At 50.3% G+C, this 27,998-nt stretch overlaps 1 protein-coding gene across 1 annotated transcript; it reads left to right on the forward strand.

Annotated features, from left to right (window-relative positions):
* The first annotated feature begins 1,297 nt into the window (after positions 1–1,297).
* On the forward strand, positions 1,298–27,924 carry LOC144484031 (uncharacterized). The gene is made up of 6 exons (XM_078202599.1): positions 1,298–1,337; positions 10,609–10,817; positions 23,058–23,357; positions 24,344–24,454; positions 25,071–25,103; positions 26,543–27,924. Exons 2-6 carry the CDS (start codon positions 10,760–10,762, stop codon positions 26,881–26,883), a joined length of 843 nt encoding a protein of 280 aa, XP_078058725.1. The 5' UTR covers positions 1,298–1,337; positions 10,609–10,759; the 3' UTR covers positions 26,884–27,924.
* Positions 27,925–27,998: the final 74 nt, after the last annotated feature.

The following is a 27,998-nucleotide window of genomic DNA, read 5'->3' on the forward strand; positions in this document are numbered from 1 at the left end:
TCAGAGGTAATTTCCATATCTCCCGTGTTCAAGCATTTGCTGAATGATGAAGGCCAAGTCTTTGAAAGCTAAAGTCTTTAGTTCCAATTGTCATCATGTTGTGATGTCTGATATCTGCAGAAAAGTTTTTGAATTTGTACAAACTTCGAGATGACTTGCTGCGATACCAGTGGCCGCGGAAACCATAATCAGCTGTTTAGAAATACAGAAAGAATCCATTTGCCTGGGAGAAGAGTTCTTTATTTATTTGTTTATCGGATGTGGCATCGCTGGCTACACCAGGATTTATCCCTACTGCCATTGAGAAGGTGGTGGTGAGCTGCCTTCTTAAACTGCGGCAGTCCTTGAGGTGTCGACACACCATAGGGCGGGAGTTCCCCGATTTTATCCCAACAACAATGAAGGAACAGCAATATATTTTCAAGTCGGATTGGTGAGTGACCTGGAGGGGAACCTCCACAAAGTGGTTTTCCCAGCATCTGCTGCTCTTGTCCTGGAAGGTAGTGGTTGTGGGTTTGGAATGTGCTGTCTCTGTGTCACTCAGTGTCTCTCTGTTTCTGATCCTTTCTTTTGGCTCCTTCTTGCTGCCTTATTCTTTCGATCTCACTCATTCTCCGCCCTCTTTCCCAGCCACTGTTTCCCAGCCCCTGTGTATGTCACTTTATTTGTATTTTACTGTTTCTGTCCCTCACTGTATCTGTCTCTCTTTCACAGAATCACAGAATCCTACAGTGCAGAAAAGGCCCCTCAGCTCATCGAGTCCGCACCCACGCATGAAATGCCGTTACCTGCCCACGTAATCCCACTTGGCAGCACTTGTCCCATAGCCTTGAATGTTATAGGTGCCATGTACTGATCCAGGTTCTTTTTAAAGGATGTGACGTATCCCACTACTACCACCCTCCCAGGCAGCGCATTCCAGACCGTCATCACCCTCTGAGTAAAAAGGTTTTTCCTCAAATCCCCCCAAAACCTCCCACCCCTCACTTTTAACTTGTGTCACCTCGTAACTGACCCTTCAACTAAGGGGAACAGATGCTCCCTATCCACTCTGTCCATGTCCCTCATAATCTTGAACATCTCAATCAGGTCGCCCCCTCAGTCTACTCTCCTCCAACGAAAACAACCCAAGCCGACCCAAACTCTCTTCATAGCTTAAATGTTCCATCCCAGGCATCATCCTGGTAAATCTCCTCTGCACCCCCTTCCAGGGCGTTCACGTCCTTCCTATAATGTGGCGACCAGAACTGTACTCCAGCTGTGGCCAAACAAAGTTCTATACAACTTCATCATGACCTCCATGTTTTTGTAACCGAAACACCGATTCGAAAAGGCGAGTGTTTCATGTGCTCTTTTCACCATCCTATTTACCTGCCATCCCGCCTCTTTGTTTCTGTTCTCTCTGTTTTCTGTCTCTCTCTCTCAGTACCCCTCTCTCTCTTTCTCTCTGCCTCTCCGTTTCTCTCTCTCTTTCTCTCCCTCCCTCTCCCTCCCTGCCTCTCTCTCTCTCTCTCCCTTCCTGCCTCTCTCTCTCTCTCCTTACGTCTCTCTCTCCCTGCCCCTCTATCTCCCTCTCTCCCTGCATCTCTCTTTCTTTGTCTCGCTCTCTCTCTCTCTCTCTTTCTCTCTCTCCCTGCCTTTCTCTCTTTGCCTCTCTTCCTCTCTCTCCCTGAATCTTTCTCTCTTCCTCTCCTTGCCCTACTCGCTCTATCTCTCCCTGCCTCTCTCTCTCTCCCTCCGTGCCCCTCTCTCTGTCTCTCCCAATGGGATAGATTGATTGGTCATGATAAATTACCCCTTAGTGTCAGGGGGAATGGAAGTTAAACATGTGGGGTTATGGGGATAGGGACTGGGTGGGATTGTTGTCGGTGTAGGCTCGATGGGCCAAATGGCCTCCTTCTGCACTGTAGATTCTATAAAAATATTGACACTTGGGAGAGATCATATTTGATGCAGTGAACATTGGCTATTGGGAAGATTGTAAATAGTGTGAAGGTTTTTACACAGCTTTGTTTGATGCCAGTCAGGATATCAAACAAGTCTGGTGTTGTCAAACTTCTTACTCAGATTTCCCATGCAGGATGGCTGCAGCCAGATCATCGTAAAGCAACTGCAGACAAATTCTTTTGGAAGCACATTCCACAAAGCCTCACAATTTGCTGAGTCAAATGTTTTGGGCAGGTCAATGAATGCAACAAAAAGTTCCTGATGTGGTTCTCGAATCTTCTTGGATTTGTCTGCCAACGAGGACCATGAGGTTCCTCTGGAAGTCCTAAAGCTGCACTGTCAGAGGGATTTTCTGGTCCCACCAGTGGCGAATATTGCCGTGAGTGGGACAGGAAATCTCCGCGCTGTGGCCCTGGGAGGATATTCTCAGCCACAGGAAGTAGGCGATTCAGGGGAATGTATGTCAGGATTTTCCCTGCTCTGGGCAAGAGGCATCACGGTGTGATCCTTGAAGATAATTAGAATTGTCACACTGCTAAAGTTTTGGGGGGAGTTCTATATACTCTCAAATCCATAGGATAAAGTAAATGCAGTGTCCATGTGAGCAAAAGCACACAATCTCAGCGAAGAGACACTGTCTCTCCCTGCCCCTCTATCTCACTCACTCCCTGTCTCTCTCTCCCTCTCTCTCCCTCTCTCCCTCCCTGACTCTCCCTCCATCCCTGCCCCTCTATTTGTCTCTTTACCTGCTCCAGCCTCTCTCTCTCTCCCTGCGTCTCCCTCTCTGCTTATCTCTGTTCCTGCCTCGCTCTCTCTCTCTCCCTCTCTTCCTGCCTCTTTTTCTCTATCCCCCTGCCTCTCTCTCTCTCTCTCCATGTCTCTCTCTCTCTCTATCTCTCTCTCCCCCCCCTCGCCCCCCCCCCCCCCCTCCCCGCCTCGCTCTCTCTTTCTCCCTGCCTCTCCCTGTCTCGCAGCATCTCTCTGTCTGTGCCCCTGCTTGTCTCTCTCCGGCTCTCTCTCTCTCTCTCTCTCTCTCTCTCTTTGTCTCTCACTCTCTCTCTCCCTTCCCCCTCCTCCCTCCCTCCCCTCTACCTATCTCCCCCTCTGCTCCCTCTCTCCCTCCCCCCTCCCTCTTTCTCTCCCTGCCCCCCGCTCTCTCTCGCTGCACTCTGGCTCCCTCCCTGCCCCCTCTCTCTCTCCCTGCCTCTTTCTCCCTGCCTCTCGCTCCCTCGCCCTGACTCTCATTCTCTCTCTCTCTCCCCCGCGCCTCTCCCGCTCTCTTCCTGCATCTCTCTTTAACTCTCTCCCTGCCTCTCTCTCTATCTCTCTTCCTCTGTCTTTCTCCCTGCCTCTCTCTCTATCCCTGCCTTTCTTTCTCCCTGCCTCTCTCCGCCTCTCTCCCTCTCTCTCTCCCTGCCCCCTCTCTCGCTCCTTCTCTCTCTCTCTCTCTCTCTCCCAGCCTCTCTCTCCCACTCCCTTTCTCCCCCTTCCCCCGCGTCTCTCTCTCTCCCGCTCCCTGTCTCTCTCTCTTTCTCTCCCTCTCTCCCCCTGCCTCTCTCTCTCTCTTCCTGGCCCACTCTCTCGCTCTCTCTCTCTTTCCCTGCCTCTCTCGCTCTCCCTGCCTCTTTTTCTCTCTGTCTCCCCAACTGCCTCTCCCTCCCCCTGCCTCTCTCTCTCTGCTTCTCTCTCCCTGCCTCTCTCTCTCTCTCTCCCAGCCAGTCTCTCTCCCTGCCTCTCTCTCCCTGCATCTCTCTCTCCCTCACTCCCTGCCTCTATCTCTATCTCTATCACTCTCCCTCTCCCTCTCTCTCTCCCTGCATCTCCCTCTCTCTCCCTGGACCTCTCTCTCTCTCTCTCTGCCTTCTTCTCTCTCTCCCCCTGCCTCTTTCTCTCTCTCCCTGCCTCTCTCTTTCTCTCCCTGTTCCTCTCTCTCTCTCTGTCCCTGCCTCTCTCTCTCCCTCTCTCCCTGCCTCTCTTCCTCTCTTTCTCTGCCTCTCGCTCTATCTCACTCTCCCTGCCTCGTTCTCTCTCTGCCTGCTCTTTCTCTCTCTCTCTCTCTCTCTCCCTGCCTCTCTCTCTCTCCATCTCTCCCTACCTCTCTGTCTGTCTCTCTCTCTCTCTCCCTCTCTCCCCCTGCCTCTCTCTCTCTCTTCCTGGCCCACTCTCTCGCTCTCTCTCTCTCTTTCTCTGCCTCTCTCGCTCTCCCTGCCTCTTTTTCTCTCTGTCTCCCCAACTGCCTCTCCCTCCCCCTGCCTCTCGCTCTGCCCCTCTCTCCCTGCCTCTCTCTCTCTCTCCCTGCGTCTCTCTCTCTCTCTCCCTCTCCCTGCTTCTCTCTCTCTCTCTCCCTGTTTCTCTCTCTCTCTCCCTGCCCCTCTCTCTCTCTCTCTCTCTCTCTCTCCCTCTCCCTGTTTCTCTCTCTCTCCCTGCTTCACTCTCTCTCTCCCCCCTCATCTCTCAGTCCTTGCCTCACTCGGTCTCTCCCTACCCTCTCTCTCCCTCTCCCTGCCTCACTCTCTCCCCCACTAACTCTCTCTCCCTCTCTCCCTGCCTCTCTATCTCACACTGCCTTTCTGGCTATCCCTGTCTTTCTTTCCCCCTGCCTCTCTCTGTCTGTCTGTCTCTCTCTCTCTCTCTCCCTCCCCACCCCCTGGATCCCTGTCCCTAGCTGTCTCGCTCCCTGCCTCTATCTCTATCTCTCTCCCTCTCCCTCTCTCTCTCCCTGCCTCTCACTCTCTCTCCCTCGACCTCTCTCTCTCTCTGCCTTCTTCTCTCTCTCCCCTGCCTCTTTCTCTCTCTCCCTGCCTCTCTCTTTCTCTCCCTGTTTCTCTCTCTCTCTCTGTCCCTGCCTCTCTCTCTCCCTCTCTCCCTGCCTCTCTTCCTCTCTTTCTCTGCCTCTCGCTCTATCTCACTCTCCCTGCCTCGTTCTCTCTCTGCCTGCTCTTTCTCTCTCTCTCTCTCTCTCCCTGCCTCTCTCTCTCCCTCTCTCCCTACCTCTCTGTCTGTCTCTTTCTCTCTCCCTGCCTCTCTCTCTCTCTCAACTCACTACGTCTCTTCCTCTCTGTCCCTACCTCTCACTCTCTCTCTCCCTGCATCGCTCTCTCTCTCTAACTGCTTCTCTCTCTCACTTTCTTCTCTCTCTCCCTGCCCCTCTCTGTCTCTCTCTCCCCCTGCCTCTCTCTGTCTCTCACTCTCTCCCTACCTCTCTTCCTCTCTCTCCCTGCCTCTCGCTCTCTCCCTCCCTGCCTCACTCTCTTTCTGCCTGCTTCTATGTCACACTCGGCCTCTCCCTCTCTCCCTCTCTCCCTCCCTCCCTGCCTCTTTCTCTTCCTGCTTCTCTCTCTCCAGCTCTCTCTCTCTCTCTCTCCCTGACCCCCCTCCCTCTCTCACCCTCTCTCCCTCTCTCACCATCTCTCCCTCTCTCACCCTCCCCCTCTCTCTCGCTCCCTGCCCCTCTCTCCCTCTCCCTGCCTCTCATTCTCTCTCTCTCTCACTTTGCCTCTCGCTCTCTCTCTCTCCCTGCCTCGTTCTCTCTCTGCCTGCTCTTTCTCTCTCTCTGTCTGTCTGTCTCTCTGTCTGTCTCTCTCTCTCTCTCTCCCTGCCTCCCTTTCTATCCCGGCCTTTCTTTCCCCCGCCTCTCTCCATCTCTCTCTCACTCTCTCTCTCTCTCCCCTTGTCTCTCTGACTCCCTGCTCCCCCTCTCTCTCCTTCCCTCACTCTCTCTCCCTGCCTGTCTGTCTCTCGCTCCCAGCAGCGCCCCCCCTCTCTCTCCCATCCTCTCCCTCCCTCTCCTCTCTCTCTCGCTCTCTCTCTCTCCCTCTCACTCCCTGCCCCAGTCTCTCTCTCTCTCTCTTTCCTGCCTCTCTCGCTCTCCCTGCCGCTCTCTCTCTCCATCCCTGCCTCTCTCCCCCCGCCTGCCTCTCCCTCTGCCTCTCTCTCTCCATGCCTCTCTCTCTCCTTTGCTCTTGCTCTCCCTCTGCCTGCCTCGCTTTCTCTGTGACTGTTTGTCTCTCTCACCCTGTCTCTCCCCCCCCCCCCCCCGCCCCGCTGCCTCTCTCTCACGCTGAACAAAAGAACAAAGAACAATACAGCACAGGAACAGGCCCTTCGGCCCTCCAAGCCCGCGCCGCTCCCTGGTCCAAACTAGACCATTCTTTTGCATCCCTCCATTCCCACTCCGTTCATATGGATATCTAGATAAGTCTTAAACGTTCTCAGTGTGTCCGCCTCCACCACCTTGCCCGGTAGCGCATTCCAGGCCCCCACCACCCTCTGTGTAAAATACGTCCTTCTGATATCCGTGTTAAACCTCACCCCCCCCCCCCCCCGCCCCCCCCCCACCCCCCCCCCCCCCCCCCCCCCGCCTCACCTTGAACCTATGACCCCTCGTGAACGTCACCTTCGATCTGGGAAAAAGCTTCCCACCGTTCACCCTATCTATGCCTTTCATAATTTTATACACCTCTATTCGGTGCCTGCCTCTCCCTCTCTCTCACTCTCTCCCTGCATCTCTCTCTCCCTCTTTCCCTGCCTTTCTTCCTCTCTCTCCCTGCCTCTCGCTCTCTCCCTCTCTGCTTCACTCTTTCTGCCTGCTTCTCTGTCTCACCCTGTCTCTCCCTCTTTCTCTCTGTCTCTGTCTCTCTCCCTGTCTCTCTCTCCCTGCCTCTCTCTCCCCCGCCTCTCTCCCTGCCTCCCTCTCGCTGCCTCTCTCTCTGCCCCTCCCTCTCTCTCTCTCCCTGCCTCACTCTCTCCCTGCCTCTCTCTCTCTCTCTCCCTGCCTCTCTCTCTCTCCTCTCTCCCTGCCTTTCTTCCTGTCTGTCATTGCCTCTCACTCTCTCTCTCCCTGTCTCGCCCTCTCTCTGACTGCTTCTCTCTCTCACCCTACCTCTCTCTCTCTCTCCCTCCCTCCCTGCCTCTCTCTCTTCCTGCTTCTCTCTCTCCAGCTCTCTCTCTCTCTCCCTGACCCCCTCTCCCTCTCTCACCCTCCCCCTCTCTCTCTCCCTTCCCTTCTCTTCCTCCCCCTGCCTATCGAACTCTCTCTGTCTCTCTCCCCGCCTCTCCCTCTCTCTCCGTGCCTCTCTCTCTAACTCTCTCCCTGCCCCTCACCCTCTCTCTCTCACACACATTCTCTCTCTCCCTGCCTCACTCTCCTTCTCCCTCTCCCTCTCTCACTACCTCTGTTCCTCTCTGTCCCTGCTTCTCACTTTCTCTCTCTCCATCGCTCTCTCTCTGACTGCTTCTCTCCCCCACCCTCTCTCTCACCCTGCCCCTCTCTGTCTCTCTCTCTGCCTGCCTCTCTCTCTCTCTCTCTCTCTCACACACTCTCCCCCTTCCTCGCTTCCTCTGTCTCCCTGCCTCCCGCTCTCTCCCTCCCTGCCTTGGTCTCTTTCTGCCTGCTTCTATGCCACACCCTACCTCTCCCTGGCTCTCTCCCTGCCTTTCTCTCCACCTGCCTCTCTCCCTGCCTCCCTATCCCTGCCTCTCTCTCTCTCCCTCTCTCACTACCTCTCTTCCTCTCTGTCCCTACCTCTCACTCTCTCTCTGACTGCTTCTCTCTCTCACTCTCTTCTCTCTCTCCCTGCCCCTCTCTCTCTTTCATTCTCTCCCTGCCTCTCGCTCTCTCCCTCCCTGCCTCACTCTCTTTCTGCCTGCTTCTATGTCACACCCTGCCTCCCCCCCCCTCTCTCTCCCCCTGCTTCTCTCTCCCTCTGCCATTCTCTCTGCCTCCCTCTTCCAGCCTCTATCCCCTCCCTCCCTCTCTCTCTCCCTGTCTCTCTTTCTCTCTCCCTGCCTCTCTTCCTCTCTGGCCCTGCCTCTCACTCTCTCTCTCACCCTGCCTCTCTCTCTCTCTCTCTCTCCCCCCAACCCCGCCTCTCTCTCTCTCTTTCTCTGCCTGCCTCTCTCCCTCTCTCTCACTCTCTCCCTGCCTCTCTCCCTGCCTCTCTCTCTCCCCCTCTCTCTTTGCCTCCCTTCCTCTCTGTCCCTGCCTCTCGCTCTCTCTCCCCCTGCCCCTCTCTCTCCCTCTCTCTCTGCCTCTCTCTCCCTGCCTCTCTCTCTCTCTCTCACACTCACTGTCCCTGCCTCTCTCTCTCTCCCTGCCTCGCTTTCTCTCTCCCCCTGCCTCTCTCTCTCTCCCTGCATCTCACTCTCTCACACATTCTCCTTCTCTCTCCCTCTCTCTGTCTCTCTTTCCCTGCCTCTCTCTTTCCTCTCTCTCTCCCTCTCTCCGTCTCCCTTTCTCTATCCACCTGCCTCTCTCTCACTCTGCGTCTCTCTCCATCTCCCCTTCTCTCTTTCCCTGCCTCTTTTTTCCTCTCTCTCTCTCTCCCTCTCTCCCTGCCTCTCTTTCTCTGTCCACCTGCCTCTCACTCACTCTCTCCCTGTCTCTCTCCCTCTCTCTCTCCTCCTGCCTCTCGCTCTCTCTCTCTCCCTGCCTTTCCCTGTCTCCCCCTCTCTCTCTCTCTCCCTGTTTCTCTCTCTCCAGCTCTCACTCTCTCTCCCTCTCTCACTCGCTCCCTCTGACCCCCTCCCTCTCTCACCCTTCCCCTCTCTCTGTCTCTCCCTGCCTCTCTCTCTCCCTCTCTCTCTCTCTCCCCCTGCCCCTCTCTCTCTCTCTATCCCTGCCTCTCTCTCGCTCTCACTCGCTCCCTCCCTGCCTCACTCTCTCTCTCCCTGCCTCACTCTCTCTCTCCCTGCCTCTCTTTCTCCCTCTCTCCTTGCCTCTCTTCCTCTCTGTCCCTGCCTCTCGCTCTCTGTCCTCCTGCCTCTCTCTCCCCCTCTCTCTCGGCCTCTCTCTACCTGCCTCTCCCCCCCGTCTCTCTCCCTCTGCCATTCTCTCTGCCTCCCTCTTCCAGCCTCTATCCCCTCCCTCCCTCTCTCTCTCCCTGCCTCTCTTTCTCTCTCCCTGCCTCTCTTTCTCTCTGTCCCTGCCTCCCGCTTTTTCTCCCTGCCTCTCTCTCTCCCTCTCTGTCTCAATCTCCCTGCCCCTCTCTCTCACACACACTCTCTGTCCCTGCCTCTCCCTCTCTCTCCCTGCCTTACTTTCTCTCTCCCCCTGCCTGTCTCTCTCCCTGCATCTCACTCTCTCTCGCACTCTGCTTCTCTCTCCCTCTCTCCTTCTCTCTTTCCCTGCCTCTCTCTTTCCTCTGTCTCTCCCTCTCTCCCTGCCTCGCTTTCTTTCTCTCTCTCTCTCTCTCCCTGCCTTTTCCTGTCTCCCCGCCTCTCTCTCTCCCTGCCTCTCTCTCTCTCTCTCTCTCCCTGACCCCCTCCCTCTCTCACCCTCCCCCTCTCTCTCTCTCTGCCTGCCTCTCTCTCTCTCTGCCTGCCTCTCTCTCTCTCTCCCTGCCTCCCTTTCCCTCTCCCTGCCTCTCATTCTCTCTCTCTCTCTCTACCTGCTTCTGCCACTCTCTCTCCCTGCCTCTCTTCCCCTCTCCCTGTCTCTCTCTCTATCTCTATCCCTCTGTCTCTCTCCCTGTCTCTCTCTCTCTCACACTCCCTGCCTCTCTCTCTATCCCTGCCTTTCTCTCTCACCGCCTCTTTCCGTCTCTCTCTCTCCCTCCCTGCTCCCCCCTCTCTCTCCCTGTCCCTCTCTCTCGCTGCCCCCTCTCTCGCTCTCCCTGTCCCACTCTCTCTCTCTCTTTCCCTGCCTCTCTCGTTCTCCCTGCCTCTCTCTCTATCTCACTTCCCGCCTCTCTCTCCCCCTGCCTCTCCCCCTGCCTCTCTCCCTGCCTTTCTGTCTCTCTACCTGCCTCTCTCTCTCCCTCTCTCTCTGCCTCTCTTCCTCTCTCTCCCTGTCTCTCTCTCTGTCTCTGCCTGCTTCTCCCTCTCACCCTGCCTCTCTCTCTCTCTCTCTCCCTGCCTTTCCCTCTCTCTCTGCCTGCCTCTCCCTCTCTCTCACGCTCTACCTGCCTGTCTCTCTCTCCCTGCCTTGCTCTCTCTCCCTGCTTCTCTCTCTCCTCCCCCCCCCCCCCCCGCTTCACTCCCTCTGTCTCTCTCTCTCTCTCTCTGCCTCTCTTTCTTTCTCCCTGCCTCTCTCTCTCCCTGCGACCCCCCCCCCCCTCTCTCCCTGCATCGCTCTCTCTGTGTCTCTTTCTCCCTGCCTCTCTCTCTTCCGCTGTTTCACTCTCTCTCAGTTTCCTTCTATCTGTCTCCGTTGCTCTCCCTCTCTCTTTCTCTCTCTCTTTCTGTCTTTCTCTCTGTTTCTCTGTGTTTGTGTGTTTTTCTCTATCTATCTCTGTTTCTTTCTCCCTCTCTCTCTGTTTCTTTCTCCCTTTGCTGGCCCCCGCGTCAGTCTCCCTGTTTGTCTCTCTCTCTCTCTCTCTCTCTCTGTTGCTGTCTCTCTCTTTTGGCCTCTGCTTCTGTCTGCCCACGTCTCTCTGCTTGCCCTTCTGTATTAATTTGTTTCTCTCGACGAGTTTCTCTGCCATTTTGTTTCTTTCTATCTCTATTTCTGTTTCTCAATCTTTGTTGCTGCTTTTTCATCTCTCCTGTCTGTTTCCCTTTGTGTTCCTCTTTCTGTTACTCCTTCTCCCTTTCCCTTTCTGTTGTTGCTTTAACTCTGTTTCTCTCTCTCTCTTTGTCGTGGTCAGTTCCGAGAAGAATTTTGTGCTCTGGCGTCTATTTTGGTTTTGTGGATGTTATCAGCTGACACCTTTTCTCAGGAAGTGACCAAGTCTCAGATGCTATCGCAAGTTTCTGGAACAAACCCTTCAATTCTTGCACTGAACGGATTCAATTCGTCAGCAGTTTCTGAAGATTCTCTCAGCCTCGTTCGTCCATCATCTCTCTGCACCTTTCAATCCGCAGGAATCAACCAATGGATCCAGTGTATGGAAATCTGTGGGGAACCATGATCCTGCTGTCACTGTGGAGTGGTGAGTGAGGGAGGGAGTGGTGAGTGAGGGAGGGAAAGAGTGACGGAGGGATTGGTGAGTGAGTTATACATAGAGGGAATGGAGTGAGTGAGGGAACGATTGACGGAGGGACTGGTGAGTGAGTGAGGGAGGGAGTGGTGAGTGAGTGAGGGAGGGAATTGTGAGTGAAGAAGGGAGTTGTGAGTGAGGGAGGGAAAGAGTGATGGAGGGAGGGAGTGGTGAAGGGGTGAGGGGTAGAGTGAGGGAGGGACAGGGAAGAAGTGGTGAGTGAGTTATAGAGTGAGTAGTAAGGAAGGGAGTTTTGAGTGATGGAGGGGTGAATGAGGGAGACAGTGGTGAGGGAGGAAAGGAAGAAATTGGGAAGGGGTGTGAGTGAAGAGAGGGAGTAGGAGGAAGGGAGCGAGAGAGGATGAGTAAGAAAGAGGCATTGAGAGGGAGGGAGTCACAGAGAGATTCAGCAAAGGTGAGAGAGTGAGGGGAGGATGTGAGGTGAGAAAGTGATAAGATGGAGTGAACCACATCAATTGAATTAGGGCCTGAGAGAGAGGGAGTGGCAGAGGATGCGTGAGGAAGGGGTGTGTGAGAGAGGGTTACTGAGATGGAGAGTGACTATGATGGAGAGTGTCTATGATGGAGGGTGCCTGTGATGGAGGGTACCTGTGATGGACGGTGAGAGTGCGGGGGAGGGGGTGAGTGGAGAGGAGGGGGAGGACAGAGTGGTGAAGAAGGCATTCGGCATGCTTGGTTCCCTCGGTTAGACCAATGAATACAGTAGTTGGGACGTCTTGTTGAATTTGTACAAAACATTGGCAAGGCCATACTTGGAATACTGTGTACAGTTCTGGTCATCCTATTTCATAAAGGAGATTATTAAACTAGAAAGAATGTAGAAATAATTTATTAGGATGTTACCAGGACTTAATGGTTTGAGTTATAAGGAGAGGCTGGATAGGCTGGGACATTTTTCCCTGGAGAGCAGGAGACTTAGGAGGACCTAGGGGTGAGAATAGAGGTCTATAAGATAATGAGGGCCATAGATCAGTTAGCTAATCAACATATTTTCCCAGAGGTAGGGGAAAACTAGAGGGCATAGGTTTAAGGTGAGAGGGGAGAGATACAAATTTGTCGAGAGGGGCAAGTTTTTCACAGAGGGTGGTGAGTGTCTGGAACAAGCTGCCAAAGATAGTAATAGAGACGGGTACAATTCTGTCTTTTAAAAAGCGTTCAGACAGCGACATGGGTAAGATGGGTCGACAGGGATATGGGCCAAATGCAGGTAATTGGGACTAGCTTAGTGGTTAAAAAAAAGGGTGGCAGGGACTAGTTGGGCAGAAGGGCCTGTTTCCATGCTATAAAGCTCTATGACTTGGGCAGCACGGTAGCACAGTGGTTAGCACTGCTGCTTCACAGCTCCAGGGTCCCGGGTTCGATTCCCGGCTCGGGTCACTGTCTGTGTGGAGTTTGCACATTCTCCTCGTGTCTGCGTGGGTTTCCTCCGGATGCTCCGGTTTCCTCCCACAGTCCAAAGATGTGTGGGTTAGGTTGATTGGCCAGGTTAAAAATTGTCCCTGAGATGTGTAGTTAGAGGGATTAGCGGGTAAATATGTGGGGGTAGAGCCTGGGTGGGATTGTGGTCGGTGCAGACTCGATGGGCCGAATGGCCTCCTTCTGCACTGTAGGGTTTCTATGACTCGAGAGTGCGGAGTGGTAGGATGAGGAAGGGGGTGAGGGCGTGTGAGGGCAGGGGCCGAGAGTGCGGGAAGAGGGTGAGTGTGGGGGAGAGGGGATGAGGGCGTGGGATGGCGTAAGTGCGGCGGAGGGCGAGTGTGCAGGAAAGGATGAGAGGGTGGGAGAAGGTATGAGAGGGAAAAGGTGTGAGTTGTGAGTGAGCACCAGCGTGAGTGAATGTGACTGAGCGAGAGGAACGGTGAGCCTGAAGGATGGTGTGAGTGTGAGGGAGAGTGTGTGAGGGAGAGGGAAGGGGAGAGTGTGGCAGAGGGGGTGAGTATGAAGGAGAATACACATGAGGAAGCAGGTGTGAAGGAAAGGATGTGAGGGAAGGAGAAGGTATAAGCAGGACAGGGTGCGAAGGTGGGTGTGATTGTGAGGGCGGGTGACGGTATAAGTGAGGGTGCATAAGGAGAGGGGGTGAGGGAGAAGGTGTGAGGGAGATAATGTGAGGGGGAGGTGGTGAGCTTGTGATGGAGGGTGCTTATATAGTAGAGGGTGTATGAAGGAGGGTGAGAGGGGTGTGTGTGAGTGTGAGGAAGGGTCTGAGTGTGAGGCAGTTGAGGACAGGCAGTACAAAACTGTTGAGCTTTTCAACATGATCTTGTCTACTTTGAGATCAAACATCATCTGCTCACCTTTTCCTGAAATCCCTTTGATTAAGACTTTAAAAACCCTCAGGCTCAATTTGAAATTCAGATTTGATGGCGTCTCATTTGTTGATTTTAGAAATATTTCTTATGTTTGCCTCTCATTGCTACAGCATAACCCTAATCTTCTCAGTCAGATACTCAGAAACTGATCACCCCCTCCCTCAACCATCCCCCCACCACCTCCCCCCCCCCCCCCCCCCCCCCACCCCCCGCATATCCCTTGATCCCTTGAGCTATATCTAATAACTCACGGGAGACTGCTGAGTAAAATAAGGGCCCATGGTATTCAAGGCAAGGTACTAACATGGATTGACGATTGGCTGTCAGACAGAAGGCAGAGAGTTGGGATAAAAGGTTCTTTCTCAGAATGGCAACCGGTGACAAGTGGTGTCCCGCAGGGTTCAGTGTTGGGGCCACAGCTGTTCTCTTTATATATTAACGATCTAGATGACGGGACTGGGAGCATTCTGGCCAAGTTTGCCGATGATACAAAGATAGGTGGAGGGGCAGGTAGTATTGAGGAGGTGGGGAGGCTGCAGAAAGATTTAGACAGTTTAGGAGAGTGGTCCAAGAAGTGGCTGATGAAATTCAACGTGGGCAAGTGCGAGGTCGTACACTTTGGAAAAAAGAATAGAGGCATGGACTATTTTCTAAACGGTGACAAAATTCATAATGCTAAAGTGCAAAGGGACTTGGGAGTCCTAGTCCAGGATTCTCTAAAGGTAAACTTGCAGGTTGAGTCCGTAATTAGGAAAGCAAATGTAATGTTGTCATTTATCTCAAGAGGCTTGGAATACAAAAGCAGGGATGTACTTCTGAGGCTTTATAAAGCACTGGTTAGGCCCCATTTGGAGTACTGTGAGCAATTTTGGGCCCCACACCTCAGGAAGGACATACTGGCACTGGAGCGGGTCCAGCGGAGATTCACACGGATGATCCCAGGAATGGTAGGCCTGACATACGATGAACGTCTGAGGATCGTGGGATTATATTCATTGGAGTTTAGGAGGTTGAGGGGAGATCTGATAGAAACTTACAAGATAATGAACGGCTTAGATAGGATGGACGTAGGGAAGTTGTTTCCATTAACAGGGGAGACTAGGACGCGGGGGCACAGCCTTAGAATAAAAGGGAGTCACTTTAGAACAGAGATGAGGAGAAATTTCTTCAGCCAGAGAGTGGTGGGTCTGTGGAATTCATTGCCACAGAGGGCTGTGGAGGCCGAGACGTTGAGCGTCTTCAAGACAGAAATTGATAAATTCTTGATTTCTCGAGGAATTAAGGGCTATGGGGAGAGAGCGGGTAAATGGAGTTGAAATCAACCATGATTGAATGGTGGAGTGGACTCGATGGGCCGAATGGCCTTACTTCCGCTCCTATGTCTTATGGTCTTATGGTCTTATGGTCTTATGGTCTTAACTTGAAATCACACAACGTTTTGGCCTTAACTCCTTGCTGTCACATTGAATTCCACAGATTCACCACTCTCTGGGTGAAGACATTTTTAATCACCTCAGTCTTAATCAGTTCATCCCTTATCCTCAAAGTACGATACCTAATTCTGGACTCCCCCGCCATTTAATAATTCCTATGAGATCCCCTCTCACTCTTCTAAACCCCAGTGAATATAAGCGTAACTGATTTAGTCTCTCCTCACATGACGGACCTGCCACTCCAGGAATGAGCCTGGTAACCCTTTGCTGCTTGCCTCCTATAGCAAGGACACCCTTCCTCAGATACGGACACCAAAACTGCACACAATACTCCAAGTGTGGCCTCACCAACACCCGACACAATTGCAATAAAACATCCCAATTCCGACACTCTTCTCTCTCGCTATGAAGTCCAACATACTATTTGCCTTCTTTACTGCCTGCTAAGTGCCTCAGTGTTTACTTTCGGCAACTGATGCACGAGGGCACCAAGGTCTCGGTGAGAATCCACCTCTCTCAATTTACAACCATTCAAACAATAATCTGTCTTCCTATTATTGCCACCAAAGTGGATAATCTCACATTTGTCCACGTTGTACTGCATCTGCCATGCGTATGCGCACTCATTCAGCCTGTCCAAATCAGATTAAAGAATCCCTGCATCCTCCTCACAGCTCACCCTCCCACCATAATTTGTCATCTGCAAACTTGGAGCAAATACATTTCGTTCCCTCTTCCGAATCATCAATCTTTTATGTGAACAGTTGGGATCCCAACACCGATCCCTGCAGTAGTCCACGAGTCACTGCTTGCCAATCGAAAAAAGACCCATTTATGCTAATTCTGTTTCCTGCCTGCTAACCAGCTTTCTATCTATCTCAAGACACTAACTTGTTAAAAGCCTTCTGAAAGTCCAAATAAACCACCTTCTCTCGTTCTCCTCTACTAGTTACATTCTCAAATAATTCCAATAGATTCACCAAGCATGATTTCTCCTTTGTAAATAGATGCTGCATTGTCTGATTATACCACTGTTTTCCAACTGCTGAGTTTTGAAATACTTGATAAACGGACTCTCGCTACTTCGCCAATACTGATGTCAGGCTCATTGGTCCATAGTACCCTGTTCTCTCTACCCCATTTTCTGAATCGTGGGCTTACATTATCTATCCTCCAATCTGCAGGAACCAGTCCGAGTCCAATGAACTGGAAAATGACACCAAATGTGTCCCTATTTCATAGAATCACAGAATTCATACAGTTCTGAAGGAAGCCGTTTGGCCTATCGAGTTTGCACCGACCACAATGCCACCCAGACCCTATTCCCATGACCCCACATATTTACCCTGCCAATCCCCTGACACTCGGGTCAATTTAGTATGGCCAATCAACCTAATCTGCACGCGGCACGGTGGCACAGTGGTTAGCACAGCTGCCTCTCATCGCCAGGGATCTGGGTTCGATTCCTGGCTTGGGTCACTGTCTGTGCGGAGTCTGCACGTTCTCCCCGTGTCTGCGTGGATTTCCTCCAGGTGCTCCGGTTTCCTCCCACATTCCAAGCATGTGTGGGTTAGGTGGATTGGCCATGCTAAAGTGCCCCATAGTGTCAGAGGGACGAGCTTGGTTAAATACATGGGGTTACGGGGATAGAGCCTGGGTGGGATTGCGTTCCTTGCAGACTTGATGGGCCGAATGGCCTCCTTCTGCACTGTTGGAACCTTTAACTCTGTAACTTTGGACTGTAGGAGGAAACTGGGGCACCCGGAGGAAACCCACGCAGACACGGGGAGAACGTGTAAACTCTAAACAGACAGTGATCGAGGCTGGAATTAAAGCTCGAGCTTTGAGGCAACAGTGCTGACCACTGTGCCACCGTGCCACCCCCCTCTAGGGCTGTTCCGTTATGTACTCTGAGATGAAGATTATAAGGCCCCAGAGACCATTTTAGAAAGAGTGATGAGATCCTGCAGCAGTTTAGGGAGTTAGATAGAATGTTAAAAAGCAGGACCTCTAGGATTGTAATCTCAGGATTATTACCTGCGCTATGTACCAGTGAGGCGAGAAATTGGAAGGTAGTACAGCTCAACATGTGGCTCAACAACTGGTGGACGGGGAAGGGTTTCAGATATCTGGACCACTGGGATCTCTTACGGGACAGGTGGGATCTGTACAAGGACAGCTTGTATCTAAACTGGAGGGGCATTAATATTCTGACCGGGAGGTTTGCTAGTATCACACGGGAGGATTTAAAGTACTTTGGCAGGGGATAGGAACCAAAGCAAAGGTGAATTAACTTAAAGTAAAAGTTCATTTATTAGTCATAAATAAGGCTTACATTTACACTGCAATTAAGTGACGGTGAAATTCCCCTAGTCACCGCACTTGGCACTTGTTCGGATCAATGCACCTAACCAGCACGTCTTTCAGACTGTGGGAGGAAACCGGAACACCCTGAAAGAACCCACGCAGACATGGGGAGGACGTGCAAACTCCACACAGACAGTAACCCAAGAAGGCAATCGAACCCTGGTCCATCACGCTGGGAAGCAGCGGTGCTAACCACTGTGCCACCATGCCGCCCACTTAAGGAGGACTGGAGAGTAGGTCCAGTAAAATTCAGAGAAAGAGCAGGCAGAGTGTGGTTGCTCATCAAAGAGGTTCTGGTGGACTGATGTACATTTGTTTCAATGCGGGAAGTGTAACAGGTAAGAACTTAGGGCTTGGATTAATACTTGGAATTATGATGTTGTTGCCATTAGAGACTTGGCTAAGGGAAGGACAGGATTGGCAGCTTTCCGTTCCAGGATGCAGATGTTTTCAGTGGGATAGAGGGGGATCTAAAAGGGGTGGGGGAGTTACACTACTGGAGAATATCACAAATGTATTGTGGGAGGACACCTCAGAGAGCTCATACAGCGAGGCAACATGGGTAGAGCTCAGGAATAGGAAGGGTGTAGTCACAACGCTGTGGGTTTACTGTAGTCCCCCTAAAAGCCAGCGACAGAGGAACAGATATATAGGCGGATTTTGGCAAGGTGCAAAAGTAACAGGGTTGCTGTGGAGGGAGATATTAACTTCCCCAAAATGACTGGGACTACTTAGTGCTCGCGACGTGGATGGGGCAGAGTTTGTAAGGCACATCCAGGAGGATGTCTTGAACTATTATGTCGATAGTCCAACTCGGGAAGGAGCCATACTGGACCTGGTATTGGGGAATGAGCCTGGCCGGGTGACGACGTTTCAGGAGGAGAGCAGTTTGGGAACAGTGACCACAATTCAGTAAGATTTAAGGTACTGATGGATAAAGATAAGTGTAGTCCTCAAGTGAAGGTGCTAAATTAGGGGAAGGCGAATTACAACATTATTAGGCAGGAATTGAAGAATATAGATTGGGGCAGATATTTGAGGGCAAATAAATTTCTGACATGTGGAGGTTTTCAACTGCAAATTGGTAGGAATTCAGGACTGGCACATTCCTATAAGGCTGAAGGGTAATTATGGCAAGTTTCAGCAAACTTGGATAGTGAGAGATATTGTGAGCCTAGTCAAAGAGAAAAAAGGAAGCTCATGGTTCCTGTGGCGATGACTCATGTTTCATTTCCTCACCCTGCACTATAAATATCTCTGACTTTCTATGTCTTTTAGCTTTGACAAAGGGTCATCTGGAGTCGAAACGTCAGCTCTTTTCTCTCCTTACAGATGCGGCCAGACCTGCTGAGATTTTCCAGCATGTTCTCTTTTGGCTGGAGAAAAAGGAAGCATTTGTCAAGGCTAGGAGATTGGGAACACACGAAGGAGAAGTGGAATACAAGAAAAGTAGCAAGAAGCTCAAGCAAGGAGTAAGGAGGGCTAAAAGGGGTAACAAAAAGTAATTGGCCAGCAGGATTAAGGAAAATCCTTTTTATGCATATATGAAGAGAAAGCAAGAAACCTGGAGGAGGACAGGGGAGGGGATCTATGCATGGAGCTGGAGGAAAAGAGGAAATGAGCGCGGTATTAAATGAATACTTTGCGTCAGTTTTCACAAAAGAGGAGGACTTGCTTAATGATGAGTCTGGGGAAGTGTGTGTAGATAGTTTGGGTCATGATGAGACCAAAAAGGAGGCAATATTGGGTTCTTGAGAAGCACTAAATTAGTCGAGTCCACGGGGCCTGATGGGAAACACTCCAGAATACTGAGAGATGCAAGGCAGGAAACTGCTCAGGACTTGAGAGAAATCTTTGTATCCTCACTAGTACAGTGGAGGTCCCAGAAGATTGGATAACGTTGTTCCTTTGTTTATGAAGGGTAGTAAGGATAAACCAGGTAATTAAAGGCCGGTGAGCCTTCAGCCAATGGTGGGGAAATTATTGGAGAGCATTCTTCGAGACAGGATTTACTCCCACTTGAAAATAAGTGGACGTATTAGTGAGTCACAACATGGTTTTGTGATGGGGAGGTCGTGTCTCACTTAGTTAATCGAGTTTTTCGAGGAAGTGGCGAAGATGATTGATGAGGGTAGGGCAGTGCATGTTGTCTACATGGACTTCAGTAAGGCCTTTGACAAGGTCCCTCATGGCAGACTGGTACAGAAGGTTAAGTCGCACGGGATCAGAGATCAGCTGGCAAGATGGATGCAGAACTGCCTCGGTCATAGAAGACAGAGGGTAGTAGTGGAAGGGTGCGTTTCTGAATGGAGGGCGGTGACAAGTGGCGTTCTTCAGGGATCAATGCTGGGACTTTTGATGCTTGTAATATATATAAATGATTTGGAGGGAAATGTAACTGGTTTGATTAGTAAGTCTGCAGACGATGCAAAGATTGGAGGAATTGTGGATCGCAGTGACGACTGTCAGAGGATACAGCAGGATATAGAATGGTTCGAGACTTGGGCGGTGAGATGGCAGATGGAGTTTAATGGACAAATGTGAGGTAATGCATTTTGGAAGTCTTATATAGATGGGAAAAATACAGTAAATGGCAGAACCCTTAAGAATATTGACAGGCAGAGGGATCTGGGTGTGCAGATATCCAAGTCACTGAAAGTGGCAACGCAGGTGGAGAAGGTCGATGGAGACGGGAGAGGTGTAGGAGGATTGGAGGATTGCGGATGTGGTTCCTATTTTCAAGAAGGGGAATAAGGATAGCCCAGGAAATAACCGACTGGTGAGTCTAACCTCAGTGGTTGGTAAGCTGATGGAGAAGATCCTGTGGGACAAGATTAATGAGCATTTAGAGAGGTTTAGTATGCTCAAGAATACTCAGCATGGCTTTGTCAAAGGCAGATCGTGCCTTACGAGCCTGGTGGAGTTCTTCGAAAATGTGACTAAACACATTGACGAAGGGAAAGCGGTAGATGTGGTTTATATGGATCTTAGCAAGGCGTTCGATAAGGTTCCCCATGAAAGGGTTCTAGAAAAAGTGAGAGGGCATGGGATCCAAGGGGCTACTGCCCTGTGGATCCAGAACTGGCTTGCCCAGAGGAGGCAGAGAGTGGGTACAGATGGGTCTTTTTCTAAATAGAGGTCGGTCACCAGTGGTGTGCCCCAGGGATCTGTTCTGGGACCCTTGCTGTTTGTCATTTTCATAAATGACCTGGATGAGGACGTGGAGGGATGGGTTGGTAAGTTTGCCGACGACCCAAAGTTTGGTGGGGTTGTGGATAGTCTGGAGGGATGTCAGAAGTTACAGAGGGACATAGATAGGATGCAAGACTGGGTGGAGAAGTGGCAGATGGACTTCTACCCAGATAAATGCATAGTGGTCCATTTTGGCAGGTCAAATGGGATGAAGGAGTACAATATAAAGGGAAAAACTCTTCGTACTGTAGTGGATCAGAAGCCTGGGGTCCGGGTCCATAGGACTCTAAAATCGGCCCCAGAGGTGGAGGAGGTGGTTAAGAAGGAGTATGGTGTGCTGGCTTTATCAATCGAAGGATTGAGTTTAGGAGTCCGGGGATAATGATGCAGCTATATAAGACCCTCGTCAGTCCACACTTGGAGTACTGTGCTCAGTTCTGGTCGCCTCATTATAGGAAGGATGTGGAAAAGATTGAAAGTGTGTAGAGGAGATTTAGAAGGATGTTGCCTGGATTGACTGGCATGCCTTATGAGGATAGGCTGAGGGAGCTCGGTCTTTTCTCCTTGGAGAGACGTAGGATGAGAGGAGACCTTATAGAGGTGTATAAGATGTTGAGAGGCATAGATCGAGTGGACTCTCAGAGGCTTTTTCTCAGGGTGGAAATCTCTGCTACGAGAGGACACAGGTTTAAAGTGCTGGGGGGTAGGTACAGGGGAAATGTTAGGGGGAACTTTTTCACACAGAGGGTGGTGGACGAGTGAAATCGGCTGCCGTCAGTGGTGGTGGAGGCAAACTCAATAGGGTCTTTTAAGAGACTCCTGGATGAGTACATGGGACTTAATGGGATGGAGGGTTATAGGTAGGCCTAGAAGGTAGGGATATGTTCGGCACAACCTGTGGGGCCGAACGGCCTGTTTTGTGCTGTAGTTTTATATAAGGTAGTCAAGAATGCATACAGCATGCTTGCCTTCATCGGCCGGGGCATTGAGTTTAAAAATTGTCAAGTCATGTTGCATCTTTATAGAACCTTAGTTAGGCAGCACTTGGAATATCGTGTTCAATTCTGGTCTTCACGCTACCAGAAGGATGTGGAGGTTTTGGAGAGGGTGCAGAAGAAATTTCATAGAATAGAATGCCTGCAGTGCAGAAGGAAGCCATTGAGAGCATCAGGTCTGCCACCGACCACAATCCCACCCAGACCCTATTCCCCTCATCCTTCATATTAACCTTGCTAATTCCCCTGACCAGAGTGTCAATTTACCATTGCCAATCAACATAACCCGCACATCTTTGGACTGTGGGAGGAAGCGGAACATCCGGAGAAAACCCATGCAGACATGGGGAGAACGTGCAAACTCCAAACAGACAGTTACCCGAGGCCAAAATTGAACCCGAGTCCCTGGCGCTATGAGGCAGCAATGCTAACCACCGTGCCACCAACCTTTTTTTATAATACTGGTTCAGTTCATCTACTATCTCCTTATTGTTTTGTTTTCAACTCCCCAGACATACTTTCTATAGGACCAATGCTCACTTTGTTGACTTTTCTTTTTTAAGTATCTGTGGAAATTGTTACATTATATACTACATTTCAATTTCTCATATTCCTCGATAACTTTCTCTCATTCTCCCTCTTTATTAATCTTTTTGTCATTCTTTGCTGTCTTTATCCTATCCTATCCTATCCTATCCTATCCAATCTTCTTACCTGCCACCCTTTAACCAGGATGTTGCCAGGTATGCAGGACATTAGCTGTGAGCAGAGGTTGGAGAATCTTAGTTTGTTCTCGCTGGAACGACAAACGTTGAGCGGGCGAACTGATCAACCTCTCCAAGATTATGAAGGGGGACAGAATGGATAGTCAGACGCTATTTTCCCACAGTAGAAGAGTCAATTACTCGGGGGCATAGGTTTAAGTTGCGAGGGGCAAGGTTTAAAGGCGATGTATGAGGCACGTGCTTTGCACAGAGGGTGGTGGGTGCCTGGAACTCGCTGCTGGGGAAGGTAGTGGAAGCAGATACGATAGTGACTTTTAAGGGGCATCTTGCCAAATACATGAATAAGATGGGAATACAGCGATAAGGTTCCCAGAAGGATAGGGGGCTTTAGTTCAGTCGGGCAGCATGGTCGGTGCAGGCTTGGACGTCCGAAGGGCCTATTCCTGTGTTGTAATTTTCTTTGTTCTTTGTTCAATCCCATTATTTTCCCCCAAACCATTTCGCTATTAATACTGATTTCCTTCAGCACTTCATTAAAACTTGTTTCTCTCAGAGCTTTTGGTACATTATTCATGTCTTCCTTTGTGAAGACAGACCCACCATCAGGCACAAGTCAGGAGTATGATGGAATAGTCTGCTCTTGCCTTGGTAAGTGCAGCTCCATCAACACCCATGAAGCTCTACACGGCCAAAGATAAAGCAGCCCTTCCAATAACATTCACTCCTTCCACCACTGACGCACAGTGGCAGCCATGAGTAGCCTCTACGCGATGCACTGCAGGAACTCACTGAGATTCCTTCGACAGCACCCTTCAATTGCACGACCTCTACCATCTAGAAGAGTAGCAGAAAGACCGCCACCTGGAGGTTCCCCTCCAAGTCACTCAGCATCCTGACTTGGAAATATATCACTGTTCCTTCACTGTCGCTGTGTCAAAATCCTGAAACACCCTCTCGAGCAGCACTGTGGGTATACCTACATCACGGGGACTGACGCGGTTCAAGCTCACCACCACCTTCTCAAGACCAATTAGAGATGGTCAACAAATGCTGTTCCAGCCTGCGACACCCACATCTTGTGAGAGAATAAAAATAGATCTTTGCTTGCAGCCCGCTGCTCGAGTTACGAATCTCTTTTTCACACTAGGTACTGCTGGAGAGCTGCAGGTTTGCCTCGAGAGAAAGCAGCCCAGCAGTGGGACATGCAAAGTGGAACTGATGTGTTCCAGCGTGCGTGACTCGGCTGTTGAGTGGTTCAGAGGGAACAAGAAGGTTATCAGTGATCAGAGGCATGAGCTGCAGTTTGGTGGGATGATTTTGGATGTCACACTCGATTCCCAGCTTGGAGAGACGGTTTATAAATGCAAGGAAGCAGCAGGAGGAGTCGAGCAGACTGTTGATTTGGGAGCAACCTGTGGCTACAGCAACACTATCAAAATTCTACCAGGTAACAACTATCATTTTACTACATCTCAAATGCATGGACAAATCCTTGCTATTCAGTGACGTTACCCACACTGAATCCTCCCCCGCCCCCATGTCCTGGGGGTTGATGATCAATTCTACCACTGTCACTGGAATATATTCTGCGTCATGATATATGGAAGGATACTGCTCAGACACTCTGAAGCCGTCTTGTATCAATTAACTCGCCTCCTAACTCCCCAAAATCTGTCCACCATCTGGGAGGCACAACATCAGGAGTGTGAATGTTTTTTTTCATTCATACACACATACTCATGCACGCACACACACAGACCCGTGCACGCACGCACATATACACACACACACATACACAAACACAATCACGCGAGCGCACACACAAACACACATGCATGTGCAGACGTAAACAAACACACGTACACACACTCGGCCTGCGCACACACACACACATACACACACGATCGTACACGCACGTGCACACACACATGCACACACTCTCACACTTATGAGCACACACACATACATACAAACACACACACAAACACATGTACGCGCACATGCACGCACTCACACACACTCACAGACAGTGGAATTTGTATTCAATAACAAAAATCTGGATTTAAGAATCTACTAATGGCCATGAAACCATTGTTGGAAATGGTTGGATTCACTACTGTCCGTTAGGGAAGAAAATCTGCCGTCCTTACCCTGACTGGCCTACCTGTGAATCGAGCGACAGCAATGTGGTTGACTCTCAACTCCTGTCAGAAATAGCCCAGCGAGACTCTCAATTTTAACAATCACTATGGCATTGTGGATCACACAGCACGAGGACTGCAGCGTTTCAAGAAGGCAGCACACACGCTGACACATATGCACACACAAGTGTACGCATACACACAAGTGCACACGCACTGCATGTGAGAGAATGTCCTGCTGTTGCAATTTGCTATTGAACGACTCTCTTTCTCCATAATGTTCTATTTACAGATATTTCCTCAGTTCAGTACCAGAAAGTGAAGATTATTCTCACTGCGATTTTCTTGGCAGTTTATACGGCAGCTTTACTGATCACCTTCTATCTATGCCATCAGGAGAACAGTTAAGTATTGGGTCTGTTCTCATAGCAGCAAACAATCTCCTCTTAATCCCAGAATGCTTCCCGAACACTGAGTGTCAGAGGGCATGGATCTCGCATTGGGGGTGTGAGTGACAGGGGACCTCGCACGAGAGTGTGAGAGACAGGGGATCTCACACTGGGGGTGTGAAAGACAGGAGATTTCGCATTGGCGGTGTGAGGGACAGGGGATCTCGCCTGGGGATGTGAGAGACAGGGGATCTCGCACGAGGGTGTGAGAGACAGGGGAATTCACACTTAGGGTGTGAGAGAGCGGATCTCACATTGGGGGTGTGAGGGACAGGGGAACTCGCACTGCGAGTGTGAGAGACAGGGGGTCTCGCAATGGGGGTGTGAGAGACAGGGGGTCTCGCACCGGGGGTGTGAGAGACCGGAGATTTCGCACTGGGGTGTGAGAGACAGGAGATCTCGCACTGGTGCTGTGCGGCAAAGAGGGAATCTCGCACTGGAACTGGGGTTTTAGTGGGAGAGGAAGGGAGGGTGGCAGCAGAGGGAGAGAGTGGGGAGAGGGAGGGAGTGATAACAGAGACTCAATATCACCTGATACTGACTTTCTCTTATTTTGCTTCTTGTGTCTAGGCAACAGTGAAAAGAAAAGGAGACATAACCAAGGTAGGGGTTCAATCTAGCCGGTACCCCGAAAGTGTCTGACTGGCGAACAAACTGCTGTCCATTACTGTGGGTAGGAGGAGGTCAGGACCTTTCTGCCAGCACAACGGTGACTGTTTGATGGGGGACAGTGTCGAGGGAGTTTTACTCTGTATCTAACACCGTGCTGTACCTGTCCTGGAAGTGTTTGATGGGGGTTCGTGTGGAGGAAGTTGTACTCTGTCTCTAATCCTGTGCTGTACCTGTCCTGGAAGTGTTTGATGGCGGATAGTAGAGATGAAGGTTTACTTTGTATCGATCCCTGTGCTGTACCTGTCCTGGGAGTGTTTGATGGGGATAGTGTAGAGGGAGATTTTCTCTGTATGTAACCCCGTCCCGTACCTGTCCTGGGAGTTTTTGATGGGGACAGTGTACAGGGAGCTTCACACTCTATCTAACCCTGTGCTATACTTGTCCTGGGAGTGTTTGATGGAGACAGTGTAGATCGAGTTTTACTCTGTATCTAACCCTGTGCTGTACCTGTCCGGAGAGTGTTTGATGCGGACAGTGTGGAGGGAGTTTTAATCAGTATCTAACCCTGTGCGGTACCTGTCCTGGGAGTGTTTGATGGGGACTGTGTACACGGAGATTTATTCTGTCCCTAACCTCGTGCTGTACCTGTTCGGAATATTTGATTGTGGGGCAGTGTAACAGGGAGTATTTTATTTGTTAAGATCACTGAATGTAATTTTATCATTTTGGAGATGCTCAGACTGTCTCTGTGTTAATCTGCCTCCCGATCTCCCTTGCCTGGAGATTTGTCAAACAGGCGGGCACAGGAATCAGCTCGAAACCCATGTTTGCCTCTTTTACACAAGCATTTGGTGTACTAGAGTGAGGTATTCTTGTTATAGCTACTTTGGTACTGTCACACCTGGAATACTGCGAACAGTTTTGGTCTCCTTGCCGAATTAACTTACCTTCGAGCGAGACAGAAAAAATCATTTTGCTGCTGATTCCTGGGCTGAGGGATATTGGCTGATGTGAGATTAGTATTCTGGAAGCTAATCGTTTGAGAGGTGATCTGTTTGAAACGTACACAGATCTCTCACAGTTTCAAGTGCAACCTACTTACTGGATGTTTTCCCCGGTTGCGGAGTCTGGGACATGGGGGTCACGGTTTCAGGCTAAGAGATCAAATTTGATACTTTTCAGTCAGAGAGTGGTAAGTCTTTGAAATTCTCTACCCAGAGAGTGGTAGATGATCTGTCCTTGAGTAGATTCAAGAGAGCAGTTGAGAGATATTTGGGCATTTTCTAAAAGAGAATGGCGAGTGGAGTGGAGAATAGAGTTGATAGGATCAGCATAATAATGCCACAGCACGAGAACCAAGCTCGCTGCATCCAACTACTTCTTGTTCTTATGTTTCTTTTTCCACTGAAATTGATCTTTCCTCTTTGCAGGGGAAGAAGGAATTTACTCTGATCTGCTAAGTCCTGGAAGTCAATCTGACACCAAAGAGCAAGCCCAGTCCATTGGCCAATGGGTGCAGGGCAGGCCAAAGGGGTCTTCGCAACTGACAGTGGAGGTCGAGGCTGGTCCTGCTGCAGGCCTCAGAATGCAGGCTGTGGCTGGGCCTAGCACAGGCTCAATAAGAGAGCAGGCCGAGGCTGGGCCTGCTGCAAGCCTCGTAAGGCAGGATGAGGTTGGGCCTAGCACAGGCTCAATAAGCGAGCAGGCTGAGGCTGTGCCTGCTGCAAGCCTCAGAATACAGGCCGAGTCTGGGCTCGTTCAGGCTCAATAAGAGAGCAGGCCGAGGCTGAGCCAGCTGCAAGCCTCCAAAGGCAGGATGAGGCTAAGCCTAGCACTCCCCAGATGGTTCCAGTACAAGATTCAACATACACAAGCCTGAAGAAACGACCAAAGGATGCTGACTACCAACTCCTCAGACGACAGATACCCAATGATCAAAGTGCAGTAACATATTCAGCAGAAGCTGAGGAGGTGACACTTAAGACAACATCGCAAGGCAACAAGATAGATTTGGGAACTGAGACAATTACAAATTCACTCCCAGCATATTCTACATTTAAGCCACTCGAAAACCATTGATTATATTCCAGTTTGTAACTCACTGCCAGGTATCTGTTGTTCTATAAACCACCCAAAACCCTCGATTAGATTCCAGTTTGTGACACTCCCTGGTATCTGTTATTCTGTATATAAACCACCATGAACCGTTCAATCAGATTCTACTCTGTAACTCACTCCCAGGTATCCGTCATTTTATGTAAACCACTCCAAAATCCTCGATTAGACAACAGTCTTTGACTCACTTCTGAGTATCTATTATTCTATATATAAACCACCCCAAACCCCGAGATTGGATTGCAGTTTGGAACTCATTTCCAAGTATCTGTTATTCTATATATAAAACACCCAAACCCCTCGACCATGTTTCAATCTGTAACTCAGTTCCAAACATCTGTTATTCCATATATAAACCACACCAAACCCTTGATTATATTCTAGTCTGTAACATACTCCCAGTTATTTGTTATTCTATTTATAGACCATCCTGAACCCATCAATTCGAATCCAGTCTGTAACTCAGTAAAGATCACAGGGCCAGTACTGTGAACAGGGCTATGAGGAAGTGTGTGACATTCTCTTTGTTTCCTGGGGACAATCGCTGTTTCTCAGACGACAGCTTTGAAAGATAAAAACATTGGTTTCCCTGTCTCACATTGCTGTTTGTGCGATATCGCTTTGCATAACATGGTTGCCCCATGTCTAACATTGCAACACTGACTGCACTCTAAATAAAAACGTTCTTTGTTTGCTCTGAACTGTCTAGGTTGATCAGAGGTTTAGATTTATTTTGGTATGAGACTTGCTTTCCAATATGATTGTTTCGTG

This window comes from Mustelus asterias, unplaced genomic scaffold (assembly GCF_964213995.1).
Source record: "Mustelus asterias unplaced genomic scaffold, sMusAst1.hap1.1 HAP1_SCAFFOLD_87, whole genome shotgun sequence".
Classification (NCBI taxonomy): Eukaryota; Metazoa; Chordata; class Chondrichthyes; order Carcharhiniformes; family Triakidae; genus Mustelus; species Mustelus asterias.